This window comes from Megascapheus bottae, chromosome 2 (genome assembly GCF_031878675.1).
Source record: "Megascapheus bottae isolate mThoBot1 chromosome 2, mThoBot2.hap1, whole genome shotgun sequence".
Taxonomy (NCBI): domain Eukaryota; kingdom Metazoa; phylum Chordata; class Mammalia; order Rodentia; family Geomyidae; genus Megascapheus; species Megascapheus bottae.
In genome coordinates this window covers 6,372,786-6,400,343 of record NC_143510.1, presented here as the reverse complement: position 1 = coordinate 6,400,343, position 27,558 = coordinate 6,372,786, and the positions used below count along the sequence as shown (strand labels likewise).

At 45.0% G+C, this 27,558-nt stretch overlaps 1 protein-coding gene across 1 annotated transcript in view; it reads left to right on the top strand.

Moving 5' to 3' along the window:
- Nucleotides 1–26,472, top strand: part of LOC150066306 (protein O-mannosyl-transferase TMTC1-like) — a 33,779-nt gene extending 7,307 nt beyond the window's left edge. Inside the window, 10 exon segments of the mRNA XM_090329004.1 lie at nt 3,718–3,831; nt 9,863–10,006; nt 14,112–14,220; nt 16,582–16,684; nt 17,805–17,940; nt 18,744–18,888; nt 20,993–21,130; nt 22,283–22,405; nt 23,859–23,936; nt 24,858–26,472. Of these exon segments, the coding sequence (XP_090185130.1) occupies nt 3,718–3,831; nt 9,863–10,006; nt 14,112–14,220; nt 16,582–16,684; nt 17,805–17,940; nt 18,744–18,888; nt 20,993–21,130; nt 22,283–22,405; nt 23,859–23,936; nt 24,858–24,998 (1,231 nt within the window). The 3' untranslated portion in view covers nt 24,999–26,472.
- The last annotated feature ends 1,086 nt before the right edge of the window (nt 26,473–27,558 follow it).

Below are 27,558 nucleotides of genomic sequence, written 5' to 3'. Positions count from 1 at the left end.
AGAATTATGGTTCAAAGACAGCCTGAGCATGAAAGTCTGTGAGACTTATTCTCCAATTAACCACCAAAGAGCTGAAAGTTGACCTGTGGAGCACTAGCCTTGAGCACAGAAGCTCAGAGGCAGTGTCTAGGCACTGAATTCAAGCCACAGGACCAGCATTAAGCAAATGAATGAGTGAATCATTGCAGTTATTAACCAGGCTTTGATCCAGCCATGTGGTGTATGAACATTGCATTGTTTTTGCAGAGTGTGCACTGCACAGTGGGGCATTACCACTGAAACAAATGGTAATCAGAGCTTGAAGGCAAGGATGGGGTCCCCTGCTCAGGCTCAAGGCTGGGGTCATCTGGCCATTTGCGGGGAAAATGTTTTCTTTGGCTAATTGTTGACTTTCACAAGCTATTCATTGTACAATGAGATCTGGGAAAACAGCAGAAAAATACCCATGAAGGTCAAGATCAGCCATGGGAACAGCCCTGTTTTGGAGTGTTAGTTACCCCACCCACCTGCCGGCCTGTGCAGGTTTCCTCTCCACCACCCAGCTCCACCCTGACCCCATGCAGGCCTGGGGTTGCTCATGCACCACAGGAAGTCCCACAGAGGACACGCTCAGTGACAGGACTGTGCCAGTGGCATCCCAGTTCATCTGAGAACCTACTAATACCATGCACTGTTGAATTCTACATGGAAAGCACTGAAATTTCCATGAATAGAAATTTAATTTTCCTTTTTTTTCTGTCCAAGATGGAGACTTGAACTCAGTACCTGATGCTTTTACTCACTGACTAGTGCTCTACCAACTCAGCCATGCCTCCCACCAGAAATTTAATTTTTTTTTGCCAGTCTTGGGTTTGAGCTCAGGGCCTGAGCACTGTCCTTGGACTTCTTTCTCAAGGCTAGAGCTCTACCACTTGAGCCTTAGCACCACTTCCGGCTTTTTTTGTATGTATGTTCGAGGAATGGAACCTGGGTCTTCATGCGTGGTAGGCAAGCACTCCACCACTAGACCAAACTCCTGGCCCAAATTGAATTCTTTTTGAATTGTTACATTCACCCTGATCTAGATCCTGTGTGTGACTTCACCCTGAGTAATACTCATTTCAAAATCTGATTTATTTTTATTTTGTGTGCCGCGGAGCTTGAACTCAGGCCCTCGAAGTCTTGCTTCGCTGCTTCTCTACCACTGGAGCCTTCCTGCATTTCTGTGACAGCCCCTGTCAGGACTCTGAGCGTCCAGCCTTTCCTCCTTCTACTCTCTTTGTGCATGGCTGCCATTACAGCCCTTCTCTGATGCTCAACTATTAATTCTGGTTTCTATGCTTGGAACCACTCATCCTGCAAAAACTCAAAAGTTTCAGTGGCCGTAAGACCCTTTGGTGTCTCCATACTCTCGAGACTTGTCCTTCTGTAATCTGTCACCTGAATGTCTTTCAGCCCCTGAAAAGCTCCTGCTTTCTTTTCTCTGAGTTCACTGCTCAGAATGGTCCCTTGTCTATTCCCAAAAGTTAATTCAGTTCTTTTTCCGCTTCCCCCCCCCTCTCTCCCTCTCCCTCTCTCTTTCTCTCCTTTCTTTTGTTGCTGTTCCTGGTACTTAAAACTCAGAGCCCTGGGTACTGTCCCTGAGCTTTTTTTCTTTTTGCCAGTCCTGGGCTTGAGCTCAGGGCCTGAGCACTGTTCTTGAACTTTCTCAAGGATAGAGATCCTCCACTTAAGCCTCAGCACCACTTTCGGCTTTCTTCTATGTATGTGGTACTGAGGAATTGAACCCAGGTCTTCATGCATGCTAGGCAAGCGCTTTAACCACTAGGCCAAACTCCCAGCCCCCCTGAGCTTTTTTTTTTTTGTGCAGGGATATTACTCTACCATGGAGCCACAGCTCTACTTCTGGATTTTTTTTTGCCAGTCCTGGGACTTGAACTCAGAGCCTGAGCACTGTCCTTGGGTTTTCTCAAGGCTAGAGCTGTATCACTTGAGCCATAGCACCACTTCTGGCTTTTTCTATGTATGTGGTACTGAGGAATCGAACCTGGGTCTTTGTGCATGCTAGGCGAGCACTTTACCACTATGCCAAACTCCCAGCCCCTACTTCTGGAGTTTTGGGTGATTAACTGGAGATAAGAGTCTTAGAGACTTTCCTGCTCCAGCTGGCTTTGAACCGTAATCCTTAGAACTCCAATCCCCTGAGCTGATAGGATTACAGACTTGAGCCACCAGTGCTCAGCTCACTTCTTTGTCTTTAAAATCTCAGTTTTCCTATCATTGCCATAATCCTATCACACTTAATTGACAGATGGTGTGCAAATCACTCCAATTGTCTAGCTGCCTTTATCTCCTCACCCCAGTAAGTTCCCAAAAGGGAGATACTTGAACTAATGTATATCTGCATCCCGGGGATAGGGCATGACACTCCATAGCTGTTGAACAGGTGAACAGGTGTGCTGCTTCCTGCACTGCAGAGGAATGCGTGCAAGCCAATTTTACCAAACCATCAGACTTCTGCAAGAACTTCTCTAACCATTCTACTGGGCTGCATTTCTTCACGTGTGTGTGTGTGTGTGTGTGTGTGTGTGTGTGTGTGTGTGTGTGTGCGTGTATGTGTGTCTTTTTTAAAATTGTTCTACACTATCCATTCTAGGGCCACACATGTGATCACTTCCCTGAAGGAACGCCAAATTTTCCACCCACTGTTTTTGTGGACCCAGTGCTGCAGGAAACTAGAATCAGGGAGAAAGCAAAGGGTCTGTACAGCAGCTCTCATCTCAGCTTTTTCTTTTTGTGGGTCATGGAGCTTGAACTTGACCTGGGTGTTGTCCCTGAGCTCTTCAGCTCAAGGCTACTGCCCTACCCTTGAGCCAAGCCCCACTTCCCATTTTCTAGAGGTTAAGTGGAGATAAGAGACTCAGGTCCTTTTGTGCCTGGGCTGGTTTTGAACCTCAGTCCTCAGATCTCAACCCCCTAGTAGATTAGGATTACAGGCATGAGCCACTTCGACCAGCTCCATCTCAGCTTTTGTGGGTACAGTGGCTATGGGCTTTGCCTGCTCTTGTATGGTGTCCCCTCAAATCATGCTGTCTGTATTGACACACAGAGACCGCTGGGACCCTTTCACTGAGTCTCGGTGTAAAAGCCTGCTCCTGACATAGACATGAAAGGGAGTCAGGTCTTGTCTAATTCTGAGCCTCTTGCAAAGTGGGATTTCTCATCATGCCCTGCAGAATTCCTGAAGCTCCTGCCTCTTCTTTGGGTGAGGTACCCCCAGGTCTGTAACTAGCTCCTGAGAACAAGCCTTGGCAGATGACCACAGTGTCTTCAGGTTCAGGTGTGCCTCCAGCGTATTTTATTTTTAAGCCCTTCTAGCCAGCACCAGTGGCTCACACCTTTAATCCCACCCACTCAGAGGGCTGAGATCTGAGGATAACAGTTCAAAGCCAGCCCAGGCAAGAAAGTCCTTGAAACTCTTATTTCAAATGAACCACCAGAAAACCAGAAGTGGAGCTGTGGCTCAAAGTGGTAGAGCATGAGCCTAGAGCAAAAAAGCTCAGATAGTGCCCAGGCCCTGAGTTCAAGCCCCAGGACCAAAAAAAAAAAACAAAGCAACAAAAAAGAAAACCCTCTTTTTAAAAAAATTATATTTTATTGTCAGGGTAATGTACAGAGGACTACAGTTACATTAGTCAGGTAGTGGCGAAAAACTTCCTTATAATGCATGTATTTCAGGTCTGGAGTTGAGACTCTGCCGCACAATGCCAAGGTTCATTACAACTACGCCAACTTCCTGAAGGACCAGGGTCAGAATCAGGAAGCCGTGTACCACTACAGGACCGCCCTCAAGTAAGCACGTTGCCAGGAACATGTCCCGGAGGTGGCACCATGCTTGAACTCTGTCTCAGAAGAGACAGAGCAGGTTCCAGCCTGCTCTAATGTGGCAACTCTTGTCTATTTCTGATTCAATGTTTTATTTGTTTGGTTTTGTACTAGTAATATGCCTTTAGCTCAGGGCCTTATGCTTTAACTTAACTTTCTGCACTCTACCACTTGAGCCACTGCTCCACATCCAGCTTTTTGCTGGTTAATTGGAGTTAAAAGTCTCACAAACTTTCCTGCCTGCGCTGGCTTTGAACCATGATCCTCAGATCTCAGCCTCCTACATAGTTCGAGTTACAGCCATTGATGCCCTGCTGGCTTCTGTCACACTGTGTAAGAACGAAGGGTAAATACAGAGATACCATTTTGATAATTTTCTATTTGCTGTGAGTAGAAGCTTGCCCTTATTTTCTTCGTGGAACTTGCTGAGACAGACTTCTGTCCCTCTCAGCTACTCAGTGCCTGCTTCAGCCACCTTCTGCATTCCCCCATTGCAGGAAGAGCCACCAGGGAAGGCAGGTTAAAGACCTTGGGATTTGATATCAGTTCCAGCAGCTATTCCCACTGCTCTAATGATCAGCACCACCCTAGAAGTTGTGGTGGAATTTGTTGTAAAAGTTGAATCTATACTGTCTCTTGGATGTGTATGTGGGGGAGTGTGTGCCAGTTTTGGGCCTTGAACTGAGGACCTGTGTATAGTCTTTGAGCTTTTTTTGTTCATGGCTAATGCTCTACCACTTGAGCCACACTGCTGCACTTCTTCCTTTTCTGCTTTGTTTTGTTTTAATGCTTACATTGGAGACAAGAGCCTCCTGAATGGCTTGGATTACAGGCATGAGCCACCAGCGCCCAGTGTAGACTCTTATTTAACACCAAAAAGCCAGAAGGAGAAGTCTGGCTCAAACTGAAGTATACCACAAAAAAGCTAAGAGCTTTCAGTTCAAACCCCAGTACAGCATATATACAAAAAGGTTCACACGAGGGTATTAACTACTTGCTCCAGCCCAGCAAGATGATTGTAACCCGGTCCCCTCTCCAGAGAATCCACACAGGAACCTAGATATGGCAGCGAGTGCTGGCACGGGTGTGGTGACGGGAGTTTCGCAAGCACAGATGCAGATCCAAAGATCACACAGCTGGACAGTCATTCTTGTTTTGTAATTCCTTGTCTGTCATATTTCCATGTACCAAGGCAGTTTTCTACCCATCCTATGACAAGAAAAGTAAATAAATAACAAAGTTCACTGTGGTCACTCCGGGTCTCTGAGAAAGACTGCTTACATTCACGGAGCCATTTAAACAAGTAGTGGCATTCATTCCGTGTATTTCCTCCTACCTCACAAGTTGGGAGAATTCCACCATTAGGAGTGACTCCTTTCCTCAGGACATCCGAAAGCCATGACTTTACTCTCAGAACCTGGGCTCTGGGCTGGGAGGAGGGAGGCCTTTGACATTACTCTTGGAGGTCAGATGACACACCCACCCTTCCAGTGGAGGGTGTGTCACATCTCTCTAACTTGTCCTTGACATTTTGTCCCCAAGGCTGTCTTTCATGACATGAATCAGAAGGGGGTACAGTGCCAAAAATACAGGGGAAAAAAAGTAGGAAGACATACTTTCTAGGTGTTTATGATCATTTTAGACAAGCCGGTCAGGGTGGAAGGAGAACAATTGAAAGGGTGACATTGATCAGAATGTATTGTACAATTCACAGTTGAACAACAAGAATGCCAAGAAGCTGAAACATGCTTTGGGCAGCGGGGGGGGGGTAGACAGACAAAGGGAGAAAGGAAGAGTGGGGCAATACTGTATAATGTTCAGTGTACATGTTTCAGAAAGGAATGAGGTGACTTGAGATGAGAGGGGTTACAATGGAGAGGCATAAACTGCCATGTCAAATTGCAAGCCCTTTGTACAACTACTTAAAGATAAATACTCAGGGCCCTGGTGGCTCACCTATCTCACCTCAAAGTCAGCCTGGGAAAAAAAGGCCATGAGACTCTTATCTCCAATTAATGAGCAAAAAGCCAGAAGTAGAGCTGTGGCTCAAGTGGTAGAACACCAACCTTGAGTGAAAAAGCTAAAGGAGAACATCCAGGCTCTGAGTTCAAACCCAGTTACCAGTGTCAAAAACATATGTATGAAAACAGGTCAATAAAGTTAACAGATGTACATGGGTGCAGTTTAATCACATGCTCACTTGAATTTTGTGACATGAAAGAATCAAGAATTTTTTAAAATGTCAATGACTGAGCTGATTGAAAATATCCTGTCGACCCTTAAAACCAAAGTTTCATTTGTATATATTTCAGTCTAGGGAAATTTGGCTTTTATAGTTGTTTTTCTTTTCCCCTCTAGACCCAGTGTCCTTTTGGATTATTTTGTTGTTGTCGTTCCACAAGAAGTAGAAAATAGACTTCCGATGGCGCGGGCAGCGCGTGCGCAGGGCGAGGGGAGCCTTTGGCACCAGCTCTGATCTTCCCATGGCGGCGAGCGGCGGGCAGCGCGGGTGGAGCTGGGGCCGAGGCTGGGGGCGCTGGTCCTCAGGACGGAAGCCCAAGAGTCCGGGCCTCCGCCCGGAGCGCGGCCGGCCCCGCCCCACAGCCCCCCCACTCCTGGTCCCGCTCGCTCCTCCGGGTCGCGCCCCTCGCGCCCGGGCCCGCCCCCTCGCGCCCCGCCCCGCCCCGTCCCCGCCCTCCTCGCCGCCCTCTGAGGGATTCCAGCAGCTGCAGCGGGGCCGGCGAAGCGGGCGGTGGGTCCGGGGTTCGCGTGCTGAGGCGCACGGAATGTGAGGCCGGCAGGGCAGGCCGCAGCGGGCGCGGACGTCCGCAGCGTCCCCGGCCGACGACCCCTCGCAGACGCCGGGCCGTGCGCCCAGCCGGGGACTCGTCCTCCCAGCTCGCCCTTGGAATCTCCCGCTGCCCCGCGGCGCTCCGGCGGGACCATGAAGAAGTTCTCGCGGATGCCCAAGTCGGAGGGCAGCGGAGGCGGCGGCGCGTCCGGTGGCGGGGCCGCCGGGGCGGGGGCCGGCGGCGGCGGCTCGGGCGGCTCCTCCGTGGGGGTCCGCGTGTTCGCCGTCGGCCGCTACCAGGTCACCCTGGAGGAGTCGCTGGCCGAAGGTACGGGCGGCCTGGGAGGCGCGGGCGGGCAGGTGAGGGAGAGCTCCGGGGTGTGGCCGCGGCGTTCTCCCGCGTCCTCCGCGTCGACCCCACTCTTCCTGGTTCTGCCGGGCCGCCGGCGGGCTGGGGGAAGGAGTAGCCCGGGGGCCGTTTGCTGCCCGGCCGGCCCCGCAGCGCGCGGCTGGGCAGCTCTCCCCGGGACTTTTGAGTCCATTTCGGTCGTGGACGCGAGGAAATGCACACAAGACGTCCTAGCAAAGTGATGTGGTATCTCGATGGAAGCCGTGACTCAGGAGAGGGTCAGATGGAGCGGGGCCGAGGCTCGGGCTGGGCCAGCTGTGGCTCAGGTGGGTGTCAGGCGACGCAGGGCACTGAGCATGTGGAGCCCGGGCTCCCTTCAGCCCCTCGTGACAGCTGCATACATCATCTCTCTCTCTCATTTATTAACGTATATGTATACACGCAGGTCTGTATATGCACACCCATATACACGCACGCACGAACCAAGTGTGTGGGGTGCCTTGACACCGCCCCAAGCCCAGCTGCCTGGTTTTGGGGTTTTGGGGGGGGACCACGTACACTTGAAGCCCATTTGTGTCTGTTAACTTAGGCACATGTCTTCTCTGTGGGACCAGGTACCATTCTTGCCACCGAGGGCACGTTGAAAGATGACGTGAAGCTGGTTAGCTTTTCATCTGAGCCCTCCCCTTCTCTTCCTCCCTACCCCCCAGTCCTCCCCCCCCCCCCCCCGCCCGTGTTGGATCCTTCATTGTCTGAAACAGACAAAAGTAGTTTACTCAGCATTAGAAACAAAACAGAAAGCGGGTCTCAGACTTAGTTTTCTAATCCTGGTGTAATTGGCTTCTAGGAGACACTTTTATTTTTACTACATAGCCCACTGACCTTTGAGGTTTTTTTTTTTTGTTTGTTTTTTTTTAAATTGCAACTGAAGGTGTTACAGACTAAGGATTCATAGATTTTTGGTTGTTGCTGATGAATGGCTCTTCTAAGTTCTAACGTTAGGAGAAAAGAAATCCAAGAGTGAAGTTTTGGGCTTTTCCAAGTTATGAAAATGAGTATGATTGAAAATGATGTGGTCTGAAAACAGAAGACTGAGATTCTGCCTCTACTTTTTGGAATGTCATCGACAATAGTAAATTAATGCGAGGAAACGCTGATTTTTTTTTTTGTATAAACTAAGGAGAGGGAAATCTTGGAATTATCTGGAGTAGATGTCCTTGTTTGGCAAACTACTTTCCAGCGTGTTGAACCTTTCTGTATGTTGGAGATGGGGAGGGAATACCTTAATTTTCAAAAGATTGAATTATGGTAATTAGTTTTGCTAGATTTACCACGCTGAGAAATTTATTACATGCAATTTATTATACACGAATTTCAGGTGTTGGTTTAGATAGGTTTGTAGATTTCAAGTGCACATGGATATTACTCAGAGGTTATACTTCTATCTTTTGAGTTGCATTAGTATTTGTTTGAAATGTACCTTGAGCAATGTTATACTTTCTCACTAAATCCTAGATAAGTTATTTAGTTATTGCCAATTAAATCTAGTTTATGGACTAGATTTTGAATTTGTAACTTTCATTGGCAAAGTATGTTACTCAAAAAGCATGTCTTACACATGAAAAGCAAGAATGAATTTCAAAGGGACAGCCTATATTCAATCATAAAAAAAAACTCTCTTTAAGTGCTAATATTACTGTTAAAATTACCCATTGGCCTTTTCTCGAAGTTTGTCATTTGTTTTGAAAAATGAATAAGTGCTTGGAGGAAATAAAAGTCGAAGGCTCTTAAAAAAAAGAAGTAGAAAATAAACAGGTGGCTTTAGCAAAATTAGCCTCAAATAATGTGTGGAATAGAAATCTGAGTGCCAACTAAGGGTGTGTGAACTCAGAAAGGAAATTACAAATGGTAGCACAGGATCCAATAATATTTGAACAATGAAGTGTTTTATAAAGCACTAAAAGTATACAAAGTAATAACATTTTTACATCTAAACAGATTGTACAACATTTCAGATAAGTCATTGATATAAGTATGACACCAAGACTTTAGTTGTAAGCTATCTGTAGGTTAAAGGTTTTTTTTGTGTACCAGTACTGGGGCTTGAACTCTTGCTCCCTTTAGCTTTTTTTTTCTTTGTAATTTTTTTATTGTTGTATAAAGGTTATAGTTATATAAGTCAGGCAATACCACATTTCTTTCTCTCTCTCTCTGTCTCTCTGTCTCTCTCTCTCTTTCTCTCTTTCTTTCCTTTCTTTCTTTCTTTCTTTCTTTCTTTCTTTCTTTCTTTCTTTCTCTCTCTCTCCTTCCTCCCTCCCTCCCTCCCCCCCTCCCTCCCTCCCTCCCTCCTTTCTTTCTTTCTTTCTTTCTTTCTTTCTTTCTTTCTTTCTTTCTTTCTTTCTCTTCCTTCCTTCCTTCCTTCCTTCCTTCCTTCCTTCCTTCCTTCCTTCCTTCTTTCTTTCTTTCTTTCTTTCTTTCTTTCTTTCTTTCTTTCTTTCTTTCTTTCTTTCGCCAGTCCTAGGCTTGAGCTCAGGGCTCAGTCATGGATATCTTAAAAATGACATTTGCTTCTGAAGCTGAGCCCTAGTGGCTCACACCTGTAATCCGAGCTACTCAGAGGCTAAGATCTGAGAATCATGGTTCCAAGCCAGCCTGGGCACTAATACCATGAGACTCCAATTAACTACCAGAAAATGCCTAGATCCTGTATTCAAGCCCCTTCCCCCTCACCCCCCGCAAAAAAAGAAAGAAAAACAACAATAACAACAAAACAAATAGGGAAAGAATTTGATGTAGCAGAGTGGGAGGGGAAGCAAGAAGCCTGTGGAAATCATGGCTTAATGCTGTCAATCTTCCAGGTTGTATCCTCGCCAAGCAAGCCCTCTGAACAACTTGGGAACACTGACAAAAGACACAGCGGAGGCCAAGATGTACTATGAAAGGGCACTGCGGCTCCATCCCCAACATAACTGGGCTCTCTTCAACTTGGGAAACCTGCTCAAGTAAGTGCAGCACTGGCCAGCCAGGACCACGGGTCTTGAGCCTTCAGAGCTTTAACTTAGACACAGCATCCTATGCTGCAACTACTGCTGTTTCTACATGCTGCTGAAAAAGAGTGTGTTCCAATATTGGGAGAATGTAATATTCATGTGTATGTGTATGTGTGAGTGCTGGGTCTTGAACACATGCCCTTGTACTCTCACTTGGTTTTATTCACTCAGGCTGGATTTTTACCACTTGAGCTTCAAACTGGTAAACTTTCCTACTTGAGTTGGCCTTGAATCCAGATCCTCAGATCTCAGCCTCTTGAATAGGTAGCACGAAAGATGTGAGCACCCAGTTTATATTTTCCTTTTTTAATAATAAATCTACATTTCAAGTGTATCATAGCAATTACTATATTGGACAGCTACTATATTGGACCTTTGCTAATTTAATAACCTTGACTTTGAAGGAAATAGCATTCACTGTGCTGGAGTGAACCTAAGGAAGACATGATTCTGTCAGATGATCCCGGAAGGCTTGCCTCAGCTCATTTGAATTCTTGGCATCACAGCACAGACAGCTTTAGTCCAGGTCCCAGCGCAGACCTTGCTGCATGTGATCCAAATACATTTGGCCTCTGGTGCCATTTCGTGTGTCACTGAGGCTGTTCTGCTGCTCCATGCAGCTCATCTGTAGAGTGAGTGCCTGGCAAGGACCAGCTTCCTAATTTATATTAATAGCTGTTGGCTTTGCTTGGAACCCAAAGTATGAAAAAAGAAAGACAAGAAAGAGAAAAAAAATAGAAGGAAAAATTACAACTAGCATAAAATTCTTATTGATGAAGAGAGCTGAAGTCCAGAGAACATAGTAAAGTGTCTCAATTGCGATATGATCGGTGGTGTTTGCTACTAAAATGGAATATGAGCAGATCTTTAAAAATTATGCGGTAGTTGGGTACTGGTGGCTTATGCCTGTAATCCTAGCTATTCACAAGTCTGAGATTTGAGGATCATGGTTCAAAACCATCCCAGGCAGGAAAGTCTTTGAGACTCTTACCACCAAAAGAAAGCTGGAAGTAGAACTGTGACTCAAATAGTAGAGTGCTTTCTCTGAGGAGGGAAAAATAAATCTCAAGGATAGCACCTAGGCCCTTAGTTTAAGGCCCAGGCTGGGCACCAAAAACAAAAATAAACAAAAAAAATCATGGTGTATCTAGGTATGACTAGGGCATGGTGACACATCTAATTATCTAAGATTCCAACTTTGTTTTTGGTTGAAATGATATTATACTTATATCATGGCTGCTAATTAATTGTGCTTGAGTAATGTATAGATCCTGTACATTGTTAGCAAGGGAAGAACCTTGTCCCAGTGTTGCCTTTACCATCGTGGCTGCACTCCACACGGCTAAGGCAGAGGACAGCCACACAGGAAACCCTATGTCCAGAGCAGGCTTTATGAAGCCCTGTTCTTGTTTACATTCCCTTGCAGGATTGGAATGTCATCATTTTTTTCCATGTATAAATATTTTTAGCAGAGAATAATTACCCAGGCCTGACTCCTTTGCCAAGTACAAGAGTTTGCAGGCGTCTCCGCTGCCTTGTAAGTCATCCCTGTCCCCTCAGGCTCCTCATCTTTCCTGGGTTCACTTGTACTGGAGTTCCCAAGGCTAGGGAATGACAGAATGACTTAAAAAGATGGGGCAAGGAGAGAATGATTCAATTAAGGTATAATAGAATAGCAGTAGTCACTGAACATTTCCCTTTTCTTCTGGCCCTAATTCTCATAGCCTTATATAGAGCTAAAGGTCAACTCTACCTTTACACAAAAGGAAAATTCTACATAGAGGTTTCGTGTTTTTTCCCAATACTTAAATTTGAACCTCAAGGTCTTACTTGACCTTTTTCGCTCAAGGCCGGAGCTCTAGTACTGGAATCATACCTCCACTTTGAGCTTTTTGCTGATTAATTGGAAATAAGAGACATTCAAGTTTGTCTTCCCTATGGCCTCCAACCTCAAACCTCAGATCTCAGCCTCCTGAGTAACTAGGATTACAGGTGTGAGACACCAGTGCCTGGTATAGTCAGTTTACTCTTGTAGAGAAATTCTCTTAACTGTTCTGACATAGCTCATGTGGGACAGACTTCAGGTAGTCAGAATGGGTAGCCATGGAACAATATTCAGAGGATGAATTATATGAATACAGTACAGTCGTGTGACTGTACTGACTCTGAATGTTGTATTAGAAAACTGAGCACAGCAACAATGATGTCTACTCTGTGAGCTGTTGTGTGAGAATTAAACGAATAATGTGCTGTGACATTTCATGATATACAGTCATTACTGAATCAATGGAAAGGGAAAGCATAAGCACACTGTTCTGTGGTGTTAATGCTTCAGCTGGCACTATAGACCATGCACTCTCCAGACTTCATTATAATGTCTAGTGCTAAACATTAATTACATCAGTGCTTGTAGAACTGCAGTCATCGCAAAATTATCACTGCCCAGTGTCTGCGTCTGACTCAAAGACATTGAATTCAGGATAACAAGCCAGTGTCTCTCCGTGATACTGACAGGAAAGAGAACCATCACACAAGAGAAAGTAGACATTAGAGCTTGATCCTCCATAAGAGCAAGTACAATCGCTAGGTAGAGACCTAAGTGCAAAAGACAAAACAAGGCAGAAAGAGAGCCTGGCTGGGCCATCAGGGCAGAGGCCCCTCCTGCAGGTTCTGCATCCCCACTACGTCTTTGAACAACCCTGTGCGCGGGCCTCTAGATGTCGGGTCACCATGGCAGTGAGCAGTCACACACACAGGCTCTTGGTGCATCTCTTCATGACCCATTGCCCTTGAAAGACAAGACTGACAGAGGTCTTTGCTGAAACAGGCACCAGTTAGAGGGACTAAACAATGCACAGAGATCTGTGGGCTGTGTGGAGCCTCTGCTTGAGTCTGGGGACTTCTGTCCAACGATCTTGAGAGTCGCGTAGCTCTCTCCTAGAGTTCCCTTATTAACCTTGTTCACCGCGACACCTCTCCTGTCTAACGGGAACTCTGCTTATCATTTTCTTCAATGAGTCTTGGCCATTTTATTTCTCCCCTTGTGTCTTTGAGACCATCAAGGCAATCCAGACAAAGGCCATGCAGGTTTTCAGCATCACAATCAGCCCAGGTTTTTAAGAAAATGCTCCTGAGGGCTGGGAGCATGGCTAGTGGTAGAATGCTTGCCTAGCATGCACAGAGCCCTGGCTTTGACTCATTGGTACTGCATACACAGAAAAAGCTGGAAGTGGTACTCTGACCTTGAGAGCTAGCCTTGAGAAAGCCCAGGGATGGTGTCCAGGCCCTGAGTTCAAGTCCCAGAGCTGGCAAAAAAAAAAGAAAAGAAAAAAAGAAAAAAATAGCTCATGAGGGTGGGGAGTGTGGGGGGAGGGTAATGGGTACAAAGACATGTGAAAGGGTATCAATGTATGTGAATTAATGCACCTTCTATCTGGCAAATATCATGTAACCCTTTTACTAATTACAATTTTAAAAAAGAGCTTAAAAAATAGCTCATGATTCTTTGGCAGCTGGTGGTCACACCATTTTCTGCTTTCATAAATTATATATGTACTTTTTTTCTTTTTTGGTGGAACCAAGAAATTAACCTTGGCAATTTGCCCTGGCTTATCCTGGATTGGTAGCTTGTTTTCCATTCAAAATTGTGTCTACCGTGGTAGAAAGAGGAGTTGAAATCATCTCCATGTCGTTGTTCACATTGCCACTGTTTTCACGCCACCCAAGTGGTGTCACCCCGTGGCCTCCCATAGGACCAGCTCTTCCTGTTCACAAACTCACAGGTGGTTCAGGGGAGCTTAGAAAAAGTGCAGAGCAGAACACAGAAGGTAGAATTTGTAGATTTCTTCCACAACTTCACATTCCTTTCTAATGAGAATTCACTCTCAGGAAAAATCTATTATTAGTATATTCACATGCTGTGATTTCATTCACATACAGCCAAATCCAAAGTGAATTGCCTCATGTTTGATCGAAAAAATGCAAATTCCAGATCTAATCAGAGGATTTCTGCAAAGTGTTCAAAACAGATATTCTTTTCCTTCTCTGTTATCTTTAGATCGCAGGGGCAAAAAGAAGACGCCATTGCCCTACTGAAGGATTCCATTAAATACGGCCCAGAGTTCGCAGATGCATATTCAAACCTAGCTTCACTACTGGCTGAGCAGGTAAATTTTCTTTCTCTCCTTCCTTCCTTCCTTCCTTCCTTCCTTCCTTCCTTCCTTCCTTCCTTCCTTCCCCTCACGCCTTTCCTCCCTCCCTCCCTCTCTCTCTCCCTCCCTCTCTCTCTCCCTCCCTCTCTCTCTCCCTCCCTCTCTCTCTCTCTTCCTTCCTTTCTTTCTTTCCCTTCCTGGGGCTTAAACTCAGGGCTTGGGCAATGGTATAGTTAGATTAGGATACCATAACATATAAACATAGAGGATTAAGAAATATTCATCACTATCACTAACATGAGACGCTCTTGTCAAAGCCCAATTTACAGGGCAGCCTGTCTATTCTAAGATATAGATGATTTGAGATGGAGTCTCATTGCCTTTTCTGTCCATGCTAGATTTGAACTATGGTCCACCAGAGCTCAGTCTCCAGAGTCACTAAGATTACAAGGCTTAAGCCACAGACATCCAGCTAATCTCTGTCCTTTGAGTTTCTGTCTTGGATGGCTTTTTGAGGAAGTTGTTGGCCTGCGTTCAGTGATTCCTAGCTTTCTGGTCCCTGGCTGTGGCTGCTTCCTGTCATGAACTCGAGTGAAGACACTTCACAGCCCCAGGGACATGGTGTCAGCACTAGCACAAGCTTCTTCTACTTAGTGGAAGACTGTACTCCATTTGCAACTGTGATTGTCCACTAAGCCTATAGTTGGCAGTCAAGCGTAAAGGAGTCTTCTGGGATCCAGAAATCTGCACACATGAAAAATACCTGCTTCTTTCGATCATATTTTTTGAGTCCAAGTAATTTGCTAATGGACATCTGATGAAACTACAGTTCTGGAAAGGCTGGTAAAATATTCTTCCCTCTCCAGCGGAATCCTAGGGGAGTTTCCTTCCTGTATTTCAATCACCCACAAAGACTGCAGAGAGACACGTGGAAGCAGGGACCAGTGGCTCAGGGCTGTCGTGCGCAGTGCTCAGGCAGCTGAGCCCTGAGGGTCCCTGTTTAACCATCCTGGGCAAACAAACCCATCAAAGAACCAGCCAAAAACCACTCAGAAGGTAGAATGCCAGCTGAGGAAAAGTGTGTAAACCAGAGCAGGAAAGAGAGAGAGAACCAGTACAAGAAGGCAAAGCCCTTTCTGCCATCTGGATCACATTCACCATCTCTATTTTGAAATACTTCCAAACATGTTGAAAATATAAGTAGAAAAGACAGCTATTCCTGTCCCCAGGCTCCCTGTCTTCCCGTTCAGTTGCTGTCCCAAAGTATCCTTTTGCATTGCTGTACAGTCAGTTTTCATTAGAGGCAAATCCTGTTCAAGCCACGGCTTTCAGGCCTTTTCAAAACATTGATCCTATTCCATTGTCTGCCCAAAGGGAACTAAACACAGATGGGAATTATAAGTACAGTAAGCCTGCCTTAGTCTAGGATTTATTGCATCTGAGTGGGGGGGGGTGCCACTATTTGGGCTTGAATTGAAGGCCTTGCTCTCTTGCTTGGCTTTTTGCTCTAGGCTAGCACACTAGCACTTGAGTCCCTCCTCTACATCCAGCTTTTCACTGATTAACGAAATAAGTCTCGAGGACTTTTCTGCTTGGCCTGGCTTCAAACCACCCTTCTCAGAGCTCAGCTTTGTAATTAAGTAGGATTACAGGCATGAGCCACTAGTCCCCAGCAGTATCTAGTTTTGACCAAATGCAGTCAAATAACAATGATAAACTGTTAATGAGAAATTTAAATAAGGAAATAAAATCTGAAAGAATGGTTTAAAAAAAAGAGCTTCCAAAAGCAGTTTTTAAATCCTGTGCCCAAAGCCCAGCTCAGATGCCGCTGAGAAGGTATCAGCCATCTCAAGTTATTGCTTATTGCGATTAAATCATTATGATCTGCTAAAAATGTCATTTTGTGAATTCCCCCTCTTCCCAAAAGCAAGGTGATAGTGAACAAGCCTAATTAACACGATGGAGTGAAAAGCTGAGATGTGGTGGAATGTGGCAGGTCTGTAGAAGATGTGTGGGAAAGTGGACCAAGCAACCGAAACACAGCGCTGGCCCATGAGGCCTGAGCATGCCCAGTAGTGCGAATGAATATGCGCCCTGCGCATGTGCGGTTCAGCCTTGATCCCTGACCACCGCACTGACCTCTGCGTTCTGAGCATGCGCAGGTCTTGTTCCTTTGGTCTCCTTGGAGCCACGTGTGGACCCACAGAAACCACTAAAGCTTAATCATGTTGGCTACAGTCCAGGGATTCCAGTTCATAACGATGCAGCTCAATAGCTGAGTTCTTCCCATCCCACCCCACTATGCAGGTCTTTGTTTCTGTGTATTGATTTTTGTAAAACTTTCTGATTTCTTTCTCTTTGTTCACCGTTGGAAAGGCGAGATTTAAGGAAGCTGAAGAAGTCTACCAGGCTGGGATTAAGCACTGTCCAGACAGTTCAGATTTGCACAACAACTACGGAGTTTTCTTGGTCGATTTTGGTAAGTGAAATTCAAGAGAGCCTGTTCTGTGAAGATAAACATGCTCTATCAAGCAAAATGGCTACAACTCAGATTATCCTTCAGGAATGAACTCCACTAGCCCAGCAGAATGTTCCCAGTTGGTAGTCACCCAGAGACCTCGGTGCTCTCATTTCCCACATGGCAGGCAGTAACCTTGATTTATAAGCTCTGGTTTCAGGCCAGCCTGGAGAAAAAGCTGGTGAGACCCCATCTCAGTAAGCACACTGGGCTTGAGTTTGCTGATGCCATTCCAGGTGCTCTGGAAGGAAAGATAGAAGTCTTCACTGTTGTAGGGCATCCCACAAAGAAGATAAGACCCGATCTAAAACAATGAAGCTAAACTGGTTACAGGTACGGGTCCACCAGTTAAGTGTTTTCCTATCCGCATATAATGAATACCTAGGAGTAATTCAGTGACACATTTAATACAAAAATACTTGTTCTTATTTACTAATAGACCAGCTACCTTGCAATAAAACACAATTTCAATTATTTTTTTCAATAGATAATGCTTGAAAATATTTTTCTTTTCTAGGGAATGTAAAACGTGTTTTATGCAGAATAAATTTACATTCTGGTACCTGGAGAAAGACTTTTGTTGCATACAAATTGGTATGCAATGCCCCCTGCTGGTGGATGAACGACTTTACAACAAAGCAAACTTACCTGTATGATTCAAACCTCTGCTTTATTGCATCAGTGCCCCCTAAAGTGAATGACACCTGGATGGCCTCTGTGACATAATGGCTTTTGGTGTCTTCTGTTCAAAAAAGACATAATCGGGATGATAATGTGATCAACAAAAGACCTGCTCTGTGTAGAACTTGAGGCTGTTCTAAAGCCTTGGCACTCCCAAGCTTCTCTGGGGGGCTAAGAGACAGTAACTAGGCCCTGAGTTCAAATAGGGATACACACACACACACACACACACACACACACACACACACACACACACACACACAATTGAAATCTCCTTGGCAGTAAAAACGTGTTCCCCATCCCTGGATCCAAGTGAGGCCACTATGATTGTGCTTCTAAAAGAGAGCCAGAGCCATGCAGTGACCACGGCTTTTCCTTTTCACTCTTCTCCTGGTGGCAGGGTTTCCAGAGAAGGCAGCTGCCCACTACCGGGAGGCCGTCAGGCTTAGCCCAGGCCATCACGTGGCCATGGTGAATCTGGGCAGACTCTAGAGGTCCCAGGGAGAAAACAGCCTGGCTGAAGAGTGCTATAAACGGTACCGTTGCTTTTCTATACTGTTTAACTTTCCCAGATACTTTTGCAATCTCACACTAACTTTTCAGTAAGTTGAAACACACAGGGTCTCAGAATAGCGACAATTATTGTCAATTTGAGCTACACCAATTCTTGTTTCCAAAGAGAACAATACAGTGGTGTAACTAGTGTCCTAAGAGTGACTTCTGTCTTCCTGCTGGTTAGACCAGGGGAGGAGTCCGTGTCTGTGGTAGTGAGTGCAGAGTGTTCTGGATTCCATTTCAGAAGAGAGGGTGGATGAGGACTAGATTGGCCTCAGAACACCAGCACGTTCATCTCCATTAAGGAGACTGTCCTGCTGCGGCTAGGACAGTCCAGCAGAGGGACAGCTGAGGTCGTTACGTTCTGGGCTGCTCACGACCAGCTTCTTATTAAACCTTGATCTGGACACAAAAAGACTAAAGAGGAAGCCAGCCACTTGTGCTCATGCCATTATCCTAGCTGCTCAGGAGGCTGAGATCGGAGGACTGAGGTTCAATGCCAGTCCAAGTAGGAAAGTCTTGGGGACTCTTATCTGCCAAAACCTGGAAGTGGAGGTGTGAATCAACTAGTAGAATGCCAGCCTCAAGTGAAAAATCCAAGCAAGGACACAAAGCCCTGAGTTTACTTCCCAATACCAGCACCAAAAAAAAAAAAAGAAAGAAAGAAAAAGAAAAGAAAGCAAAAGTTGAAGCAGAGTCTCAAAGCCTAGAAGTCCTTCCTCAATCTGCTTCTGGAAATGTGCCTCTTAGAAAACAATGATGCTTTCTCTTTTCCCAAACGCAGCGCCCTGCAGGTGGCACGCACAGCTGAGGTCTTGTCCCCACTGGGAGCTCTCTACTACAACACTGGCCGGCTCGAAGATGCCCTGCATATTTACAGGGAAGCTGAAGCATTACAGCCTTCACAGAGGGAGCTGTGCCTGGCACTGGTGAGGGGCAGGAGAGGAGGGGCGCTGGGGATAGCCCCTTATGCACACACATGGGGCTGCAGGGATGGTGCCAGAGACAGCATCCCTTCTGTCCAAATTCCTGACTGGGTGCAGCCACCAGACACTACATCCATAGCCCTTACGGCAGTTTCAGGACTCTCTTTGTCTCCATACCTCCCTCCTTTCGTTTGTCTCCTTCCTTCCTTCCTTCCTTCCTTCCTTCCTTCCTTCCTTCCTTCCTTCCTTTCTTCTTCCTCTCTTCTTTCCATACTTCTTTTCTTCCTTTCTTTGTTGCAGTGCTGGGAATTGAACTCAGGCTTAACACTCTAGTTTGACTTTTTGCTCAAGGCTGGTGTCCTACCAATTGAGCCATATCTCCAACCTGGCTTTTTGCTGGCTAACTGGATAGAGAGCCTCAAGGATCATTTCTGCCTAGAGTGTCTTCAAACCACAATCCTCAAATCTCAGCCTCTTGAGTCAGCTTCTTTTTTACTTGCAGTGCTAGAGATTGAACCCAGGGCCTTGCACTTGTTAGGCAACTGCACTATCAGTGAGCTAAATCTTTGGCCCTAATTACTGTTGTTGTGTATATCACCATATCTATGCAAGCATGTCTACATGTACATGTTCACATGTGTGTATTTATTTTCTGGCCCATGTGAGAATTACATATAGGTATCATTTTCCCCTGAGGTCTAAATATGTTAGCATATAGCTCTGAAAAAGGAGAAAATTATGTAGCATACCTGCAGGGGTGTGTGAAAGTAAGAAAAAACAGCTGAGTACTGATCACTCATACCTATAATGCTAGATAATCAGGCGCTTATTTGAAGCTAACCAAGGCAGAAAAGTCCAAGAGATTCTTTTCTTCATTTAGCTAACATAAAGCTAGAAACACAGTTGTGTGTCAAGTAAGAGAGCAGCATTCTTTTATTTTTTTTGTTTTTGATTGTCCTGGGCTTGAACTCAGGGCCTGGGCTTGAACTCAGGGCCTGGGCACTGTCCTTGGACACTTTTTGCTCAAGGCTAGAGCTCTGCCAACTTGAGCCGTAGAACCACTTCCAGTTTTTTCTATGTATATTGTACCAAGGAGTTAAACCCGGGTCTTGATGCATGCTAGGCAAGCAGAACACCATTCTTGAGTGGAAAAGTCATATAGGAGTGCGAGTCCATGAATATGAGCACCAGTAAACACACACACACACACACACACACACACACACACACACACACACAATCAACTTTGATACCAATAATAATTTTATTTAAATTTTGAAATCTCAATTTTTTTAGATGTATCCAAATTATACTAGCCTTTTGATTACAATATTGTGTTAAAATTATAAGAAAATAGCCAGGAATGGTGGTCCACAACTGTAATCCTAGTTACTCAGGAGGCTGAGATCTGAGGATCGAGGTTCAAAGCCAGCCTGGGCACTCAAGATAATGATATCCAGTTAACCACTAAAAAACCTGAAGTGGTGCTGTGGTTCAAGGGGTAGGGTGGTAGCTTTGAGCTAAAGAGCTCAGGGACAGTGCCCAGGCCCATAGTCTAAGCCCCATGACTGAGCCCCAAAAAAGGAAATTAGAGTTTTCTGCCACTTGAGCCATAGTGCTACTTCCAGCTTTTCTTATTGGAGATAAGTCTCTTGGACTTACTTTCTTGGGCTGGCTTTGAATTGTGATCCTCAGATCTCAGCCCCCTGCGTAGCTGGTATTACATACGTGAGCTACTCGTGCTCAGCTTTTGTCACTTTTTTTCTGAAGAGGCAAAAGGCATTTCTCTGGACTAATGCTGTCATTCCTGCCAGTGACAGGCCTTGATGTAGACTCATGCCTATAATTGGACCTACCCAGGGGGCTGAGATCTAGAGGACTGAGGTTCCATTGCCAACCCCTGCAGGAGACACCTTGAGAGACTCCTCCAAAATAAGCAGCTGTTTTAGCCTGGCTGCAGGTGTGGTTCAAGCAGTAGAACACTAGCCTAGAAAGGAAAGGGAGCAGATGGGAGGCCCTAAGTTCAAGCCCCAGTACTAGAAATAATTCAGCAACCAAGCAAGCAAAGGCATGCACCCTGAGACATGAGAGCCCCGTGATTTTGCAGGCACAGGTTCTGGCATTGATGGAGCAGACAGAAGAAGCAGAGCAGATTGTGAGTTTCATGGTGGTGGAGGAGGCAGAGTGCCTCGAATGCTATCACCTCCTGTCCGCCATTTACAGCAAGCAGGAACACCACGACAAGGTACAGACCAAGCTGGGCCTGAGGAAGAGATGTGCATGTGTGTGGGTCTCCAGCTGAGTCCTGGTCAGAGGAGGGTGACTTCGTTAGTATTGGATCTTAGCAGCTTTGCACAGGTATCCCTGAACTCCTGCGCTCCTTTGAAATATGCTTAGCTCCTTCTTGGTCTTGCTATCACCTTTTTCTCAGGCTAACTCTGGAAAGTATGGTATTGGTGGGCTATATCTTCTGCCTGGTACTGCGTGGAGTCCTGTCACAATCCCTTAGGGCATATCCATTGACCACTGCCAGGATTTTCTCAGATAGCCAGTACAGTGCTGGACTCGTGCCTGCAATCCTAGGAACTCAGAAGAATCATGGCTCAAAGCCAGCCTGAGTACTAAGTCCACTGACATTTTTTTTTTGCCAGTGCTGGGCTTGGGCTCAGGGCCTGAGCACTGTCCCTGGATTTTCTGAAGGCCAGGGCTCTACCACTTGAGCCACAGCACCACTTCTGGCTTTTTGCTACGTATGTGGTACCAAGGAACCGAACCCTGGTCTTCGTGCATGCTAGGCAAGCACTCTGCCACTAGGCCAAACTCCCGGCCCTTGCACTGACATTTTTTTTGGCCAGTTCTGGGGCTTGAACTCAGGGCCTGGCACTGTCCTTGAGCTTCTTTTCCTCAAGGCTAACACTCTACTACTTGAGCCACAGCATCACTGTCAATGTTTTCTGTTTATGTGATGCTGAGGAGTCAAACCCAGTGCTTCATGCAAGCTAGGCAAGCTCTCTACCACTAAGCCACATTTCAACCCCCCCTACTGACTCTCATTTCCAATTAACTAGCAAAATGCAAGACTGGAGACATGGCTTATGTGGTTGAGTACCAGCCTTGAGAAAGAATCTTGTGAGAAGCTTTGGGGCGTAGGAGAAAACTAAGATCTGTTGGTGCTATGAGGGAAGTCTGCTCCACCAGAGGGCAGTGGGGACTGGCCCATGAATAGAACACATAGATTTTTGTCAGGGCCGTGAATGCTGCATGAGGAAATCAGAGGAGATGAAGAGTGTGGTTCACCCGGCTAATAGATGTGAAGAAACAGACTGAATCTCATCATCTCTGCTAGGCTTTCTTGATCAAGCTCCATTGATCAGTTCTCCCTATGCTACCTCTGCAGGCGCTCAGTGCAATCGACCACGCTCTGCAGCTGAAACCAAAGGACCCCAAAGTGCTGTCTGAACTGTTCTTCACCAAAGGAAACCAGCTGAGAGAGCAGAACCTTCTTGACAAAGCATATGAGGTATGACTCTTGAAATGATGCCAGTACATTTGTTGATTCAGATTAAGAATTCATAGTCTTGTGTGTGTGTGTGTGTGAGCACCAGTGCTGGGCCTTGCATTCTTGCTTGGCTCTTTTGCTCAAGGGTGGTGCTCTAACACTTCAGCCACAGCTCCACGTCCACCTTCTTCATAATTGGTTGGAGATAAGAGTCTCTCAGATTGGTTTATGTCGACTAGTTTTAAACAGTACCCTCATATCTCAGCCTCTTGATCATCCTGGATGTTAGGTATAGGGCATGAACACCCAGCTTTGCATTTCCTATCTACAGGTTTGAGATAAGATTTCTGCATAGTATGAAATCAAGAAATAAATTAAATACAAACATTACGAAAATGCCACCACTCCTCCTGGTATCTGATAAAGTCACCAGTTAAAATTGCTGATGTTATAAAATTACACTAAACACAATATGGTAGACAGTAAAGTATCAGGTCATTGTGTGAGGAAGCTAGCAAATGACTAGTTATTGAAATATTATTTGCAAACATCAGTGGCTCATACCTGTAATCCTAGCTACTCGTGAGGCTGAAATCAGGAGGATCAGTGTTCAAAGCCAGCCTGGATACAAATGTCTGAAGACCACTCCCATCCCTAGAATCAGCAAAACGTCAGGCTGGAGGCACAGCTGAAGTGGTAGAGCATCAACTGAGCAAGTACATAAGAAACTATGAGCTTAAACTCTGGTACTGGCCAAAAAAATGAAAGAAAACAAATGAAAAACTATCCCCTAGTACACACATCGTGGCATTAATCCTAGGTTAAACTTCTTAAAAATTCTATGTTTTGGGTTTCTTTTTAAATTGTATTATAGTTTTTCAGTGCTGAGGATTGAACCCATAGCCTCATGCAGGCTAAGCACCTGCTATATAATATGCTCTGCTTTGGCCTTCGGATTTTATGATTTTGAAAAAAGGTATTTTATTACCAACTCCATTTATGATAGAACATGCCTAAAAGAGCAGTTTTCTTATAGGTGGGAAAGGTGTATGGGAAGTGCATTGTTACTGCAGAAATCACCTGATCACCAGCAGAGGGCTTGCATTTCCTTTAAGTCCACAATGACAGTTATCAGCTTTGAAAACCAGAAACAACATGAGCCATGGCTCAGGCCTGTAATCCTAACTACTCAGGAGGCTGAGATCTGAGGATCGTGGTTCTTAACTATCCCAGGCAAATAAATTCATGAGACTCTTATCTCCAGTTAACCACCAAAAAGCCAGAAGTGGGGCTCAGGTGGACGTGGTGGAATGCCAGCCTTGAGCAGAAAAGTCAAGCAGGCTCTAAGTTCAAGCCCCGCCCAGGCACACAAACACATGTCAGACACTGACTTGGGTGGAAGGTGTTTCTGCAGTCCCGCTGGGTTAAATGCAGGCTCTCCTTTCCTAACCTGCTTTCCTCTTGGTGTCTTTAGAGCTATCAAGCAGCCATGGAATTGAATCCAGATCAAGCCCAGGCCTGGATGAACATGGGGGGTATCCAGCACATGCAGGTAGGAGTATTGCTGCTGTCTTCTCTTCTGCTTTCGTCTCCATTTTCCTGCCCATACTAGTGTTTCATCTCAGGACTTGGTTCTCTCAGCTTTTTTTTTTTTGCTCATGGCTAGTGCTCTTCAGCCACATCTCCACTTTTCACATTTTGCTGGTCAGTTGGAGATGAGAGCCTCACAAACTGTTCTTCCCATGCTGGCTATCAACCAAGATCCTTACATCTCGCCTGAGTGGCTAAGATTGTAGGCAGGAGCCATGGGGGCCTGTTGTACTGGTACTAAGAGTTGATTACAGGCCATCGCCGTCTCATTTGCCATTTTCACTCAAAACTGATGCTGTATTTTTGAGCCCTACCTCCACTTCAGGCTCATTGGTAGTTAATTGGAGATAAGGAGTCTTTTACATTTATCTGCCCAGCATGACTTGGAATGTTGATCCTAAGAGCTTAGCTTCCTAGGAATCCAAATATGAATCACCAGCATCCAACCATACTGGCACATATACCACACGCCTGGGGGGGCAAGCAGATTGGAAGCCATCTCCATGTCAACTGTTTACACATGCAAAGCCTACATTAGAAGTTTTCTTTTAAGTTGAATGTTAGACTAATTCTTACTAAAAAGATCATATTTATTGATTCTTGTTTTCAGCAGTGGCTCCTTTAGATTTCAAAGGACAGTGCTCAAGCCTTTGGAGTCCTGAAGTCCTGGCCTCATCTCTGGATTCCTAGAGTTGACTTCTGTTTCTTTTCTAGTTCCCTAATGGCGTGACTTGGCTTTTCAGATGATCTGGTGCTTCAAACAAACGGATTCTTCCTAAGCACCAAGCTGCTGGGGTGAAATTACAGGCAGGGCCAGGTCCCCATCTCCCAATCCTCCAAGGGGTTCTGAGAATCAGGTTGAATTGTTCTTCTTTTCCTCCAGGGAAACTATGTGTCTGCAAGGACTTATTATGAGAGAGCCTTACAGCTGGTTCCAGACAACAAACTACTGAAGGAAAATCTCCACAAATTGCATCGCCTAGAGAAACGATTGCAAGAAGTTAGAAGAAAGGACCACACATAGCCTGCTGGAATCCACTCTCTGGGCCAGCACCGATGATTGGAGAGACCTAAGGCTCGGGCCTGCTCCACACCCCCACAGTACATCTGGACTCTGCCGCCCGGCACTCACTTCCTGCCCCGGGGCAGCACGGGGACATCCACTGCTGACCCAGCCGAAGGACTTGCATTCCATGAGAAAGAACAGAGAAGGTGAAGAGTGGACATCAAGGCCTGAGGAGGATGGGAATCAGCAAGTAGACGTCTTACAGGTGGTTGTTTGGTTTCCCTCCCAACTTCCCTTGACATCTTCTCGTGAGTCGTTCTGACTAGAGATCTAATTTCAATTCTTCATTTAAACAAATTCACAACAGCTCACACAAGTTCAAAATGCTATAAAGGCAGAGTACCTCTTCCATTTGGGGTAAGGTAGTTCAAACAGCAGCAACAAAATCCCTCTAGGATCAGCAGATGGGAAAGGGGGAGGTCCATGAGGACATCTTCATCGAGGTCTGAGATCTAAGAACCTTGCAGAATCTACAGAAAAGGGCACTGTTCAGTGAGCTTTATCTAACATCCTCCGAAGGCTATTATTACTAAAGGTCTTCTGAGCAGTCATAAAATTCCCTTTGATGCAAGTTTTTTTTTTAACTTACATAATATATTAAAAGGGAACCTTCTAGATCTGTATGTGGATATCTTTATCCCTACAGGAAAATGAAGGAGCTTGATACTCTTAATTCTTTATAGAAATGTTTTAAATCATTTTAATTTTATTGTGAGTATTACTAGAGGAAAAATTATACTCTAACATTACAAAAGTGCATTTCAAATTATATATGTTCCTACCTTGAAATATAATCTTATTTTGGTGGAAGGAAAAAAACAATATTCTACATAGAAAGTATTGAAGGTGTTAACTGAGAGAAATCTACTTTATTATCTTAATTTCAAGAAATCATGAGATTATTTTTTTGAAAAATATATTCAACCAGGGAGGAATCTTTACAGTGCGTACAGAAATATTCATAGATGCTCAAGTCGATAGAAAGAACCCCATTTCTCTTGTCAGGCCCGAGAATTCCATGATTACATGAGTGACTGAAATGCAGAATCTGTCTACACTGATAATTTTGGAGATTTCATGGGGAATACTCCCAACACAGCGGGAAAAATATGTAAACTCATAATTTTGAAAAGGTATATTTATATTTAAAATATGAGAAAGGTAAAGATGAACTTAGTTTAACATCTATTTTTAGAGTTATTTATTTCGTAACTTATAAAATATTTAATATATAAATATATATATACACATGATCACTATCTTCTCTACATAGTGGTTTTCATAACAGCTCCCAAAACAAATCATCAAAAGTATAAATCCAAATGACAATTTACACTTTAAGTATCTGTCAAAATAATTGTATTGATAAATTACCAGCTACAATTAAAGAAATTAGGGGTCAGATTAAAAGAAAAGACATTTGAATAACTTGTCACCATCAAACTTTTCATTATAAAAAGCAAGGATAATTGCTAGTAGCTCCTAACTATAATCCTTTCCATTCAGAAGACTGAATCCAACTTGATCCAGCTAACAACCAAAAAGCCAGAAGTGGAGCTGCGGCTCAAGTAGGAAAGAGCCAGCCTTGAGCAATAGAGCTAAGGGAGAACAAGCAGCCCTGAGTTCCAGCCCCAGGGCCTGTACACACACAAACACAAACACACACACAAAATAAAAAACACTGCCGGCAGTTGCTGTCCGTGGTGCTGACCAGATGCAGTTGCCCGAAAGCCAATAATCTCTCACCTGTGTAGGCCAGGGCAGAGGTAGACATTTCTGCTTTGTATACGATAGAAAAGGCATTTCCTGTCTGTGAGATTTTTGAGGACAAGGCAAATAGAAATGAATGAGAAAGCTGCTTTGTAAAGAGATGATGGGAGCTGTTTTAAATGCAGGATGACAGAATTTGAATTAGCATGCATCTGTTTCTATGCCTCAGTTATCCAATATTGTATATATTGCCTCTGTGACCTTCCATGTCTGATAGTGTTTCAGTGTTGCATACCATAAATGTACCCAACATCTTCAAGTACTTACTCTTGTGAAATTTTGCTTTTAGATTCCTAAGGTCCCCCCAAAAATGTGCTGTGGTGTTTATTATAAAATAAACCCCAAATTCCCAAATCAAAAAAGGGAACCTTGCTTAAACAGCAAGGAGGATCTGGGTACAACTTCTCAGAATATTTTCTAGCCAAATCTCATGCTCAGAGCGTACATAAAAGACGTGTGCTAGTGACTCATGACTGTAATCCTACTCAGGAGGCTGAGATATGAAGATTGAGGTTCAAAGCCAGCCTAGGCAGAAAGGTCTGTAAGTCTCATGATCAGTTAACTAGTGTGGGGTGGAGATATGGCTAACAGTGCCAGCCTTCAGAGAGTAACCAAGTGAGAATGTGAGCCCTCCGCCTACCCTGAACTCAAGCCCTCGTAGTAGCATAAAAGTCACAGGAAATTTGAACCTTACTTTTCGGAGCAATTATGCCTTAAAGTGCTGCTAAACATCTGAGTATATATGTGT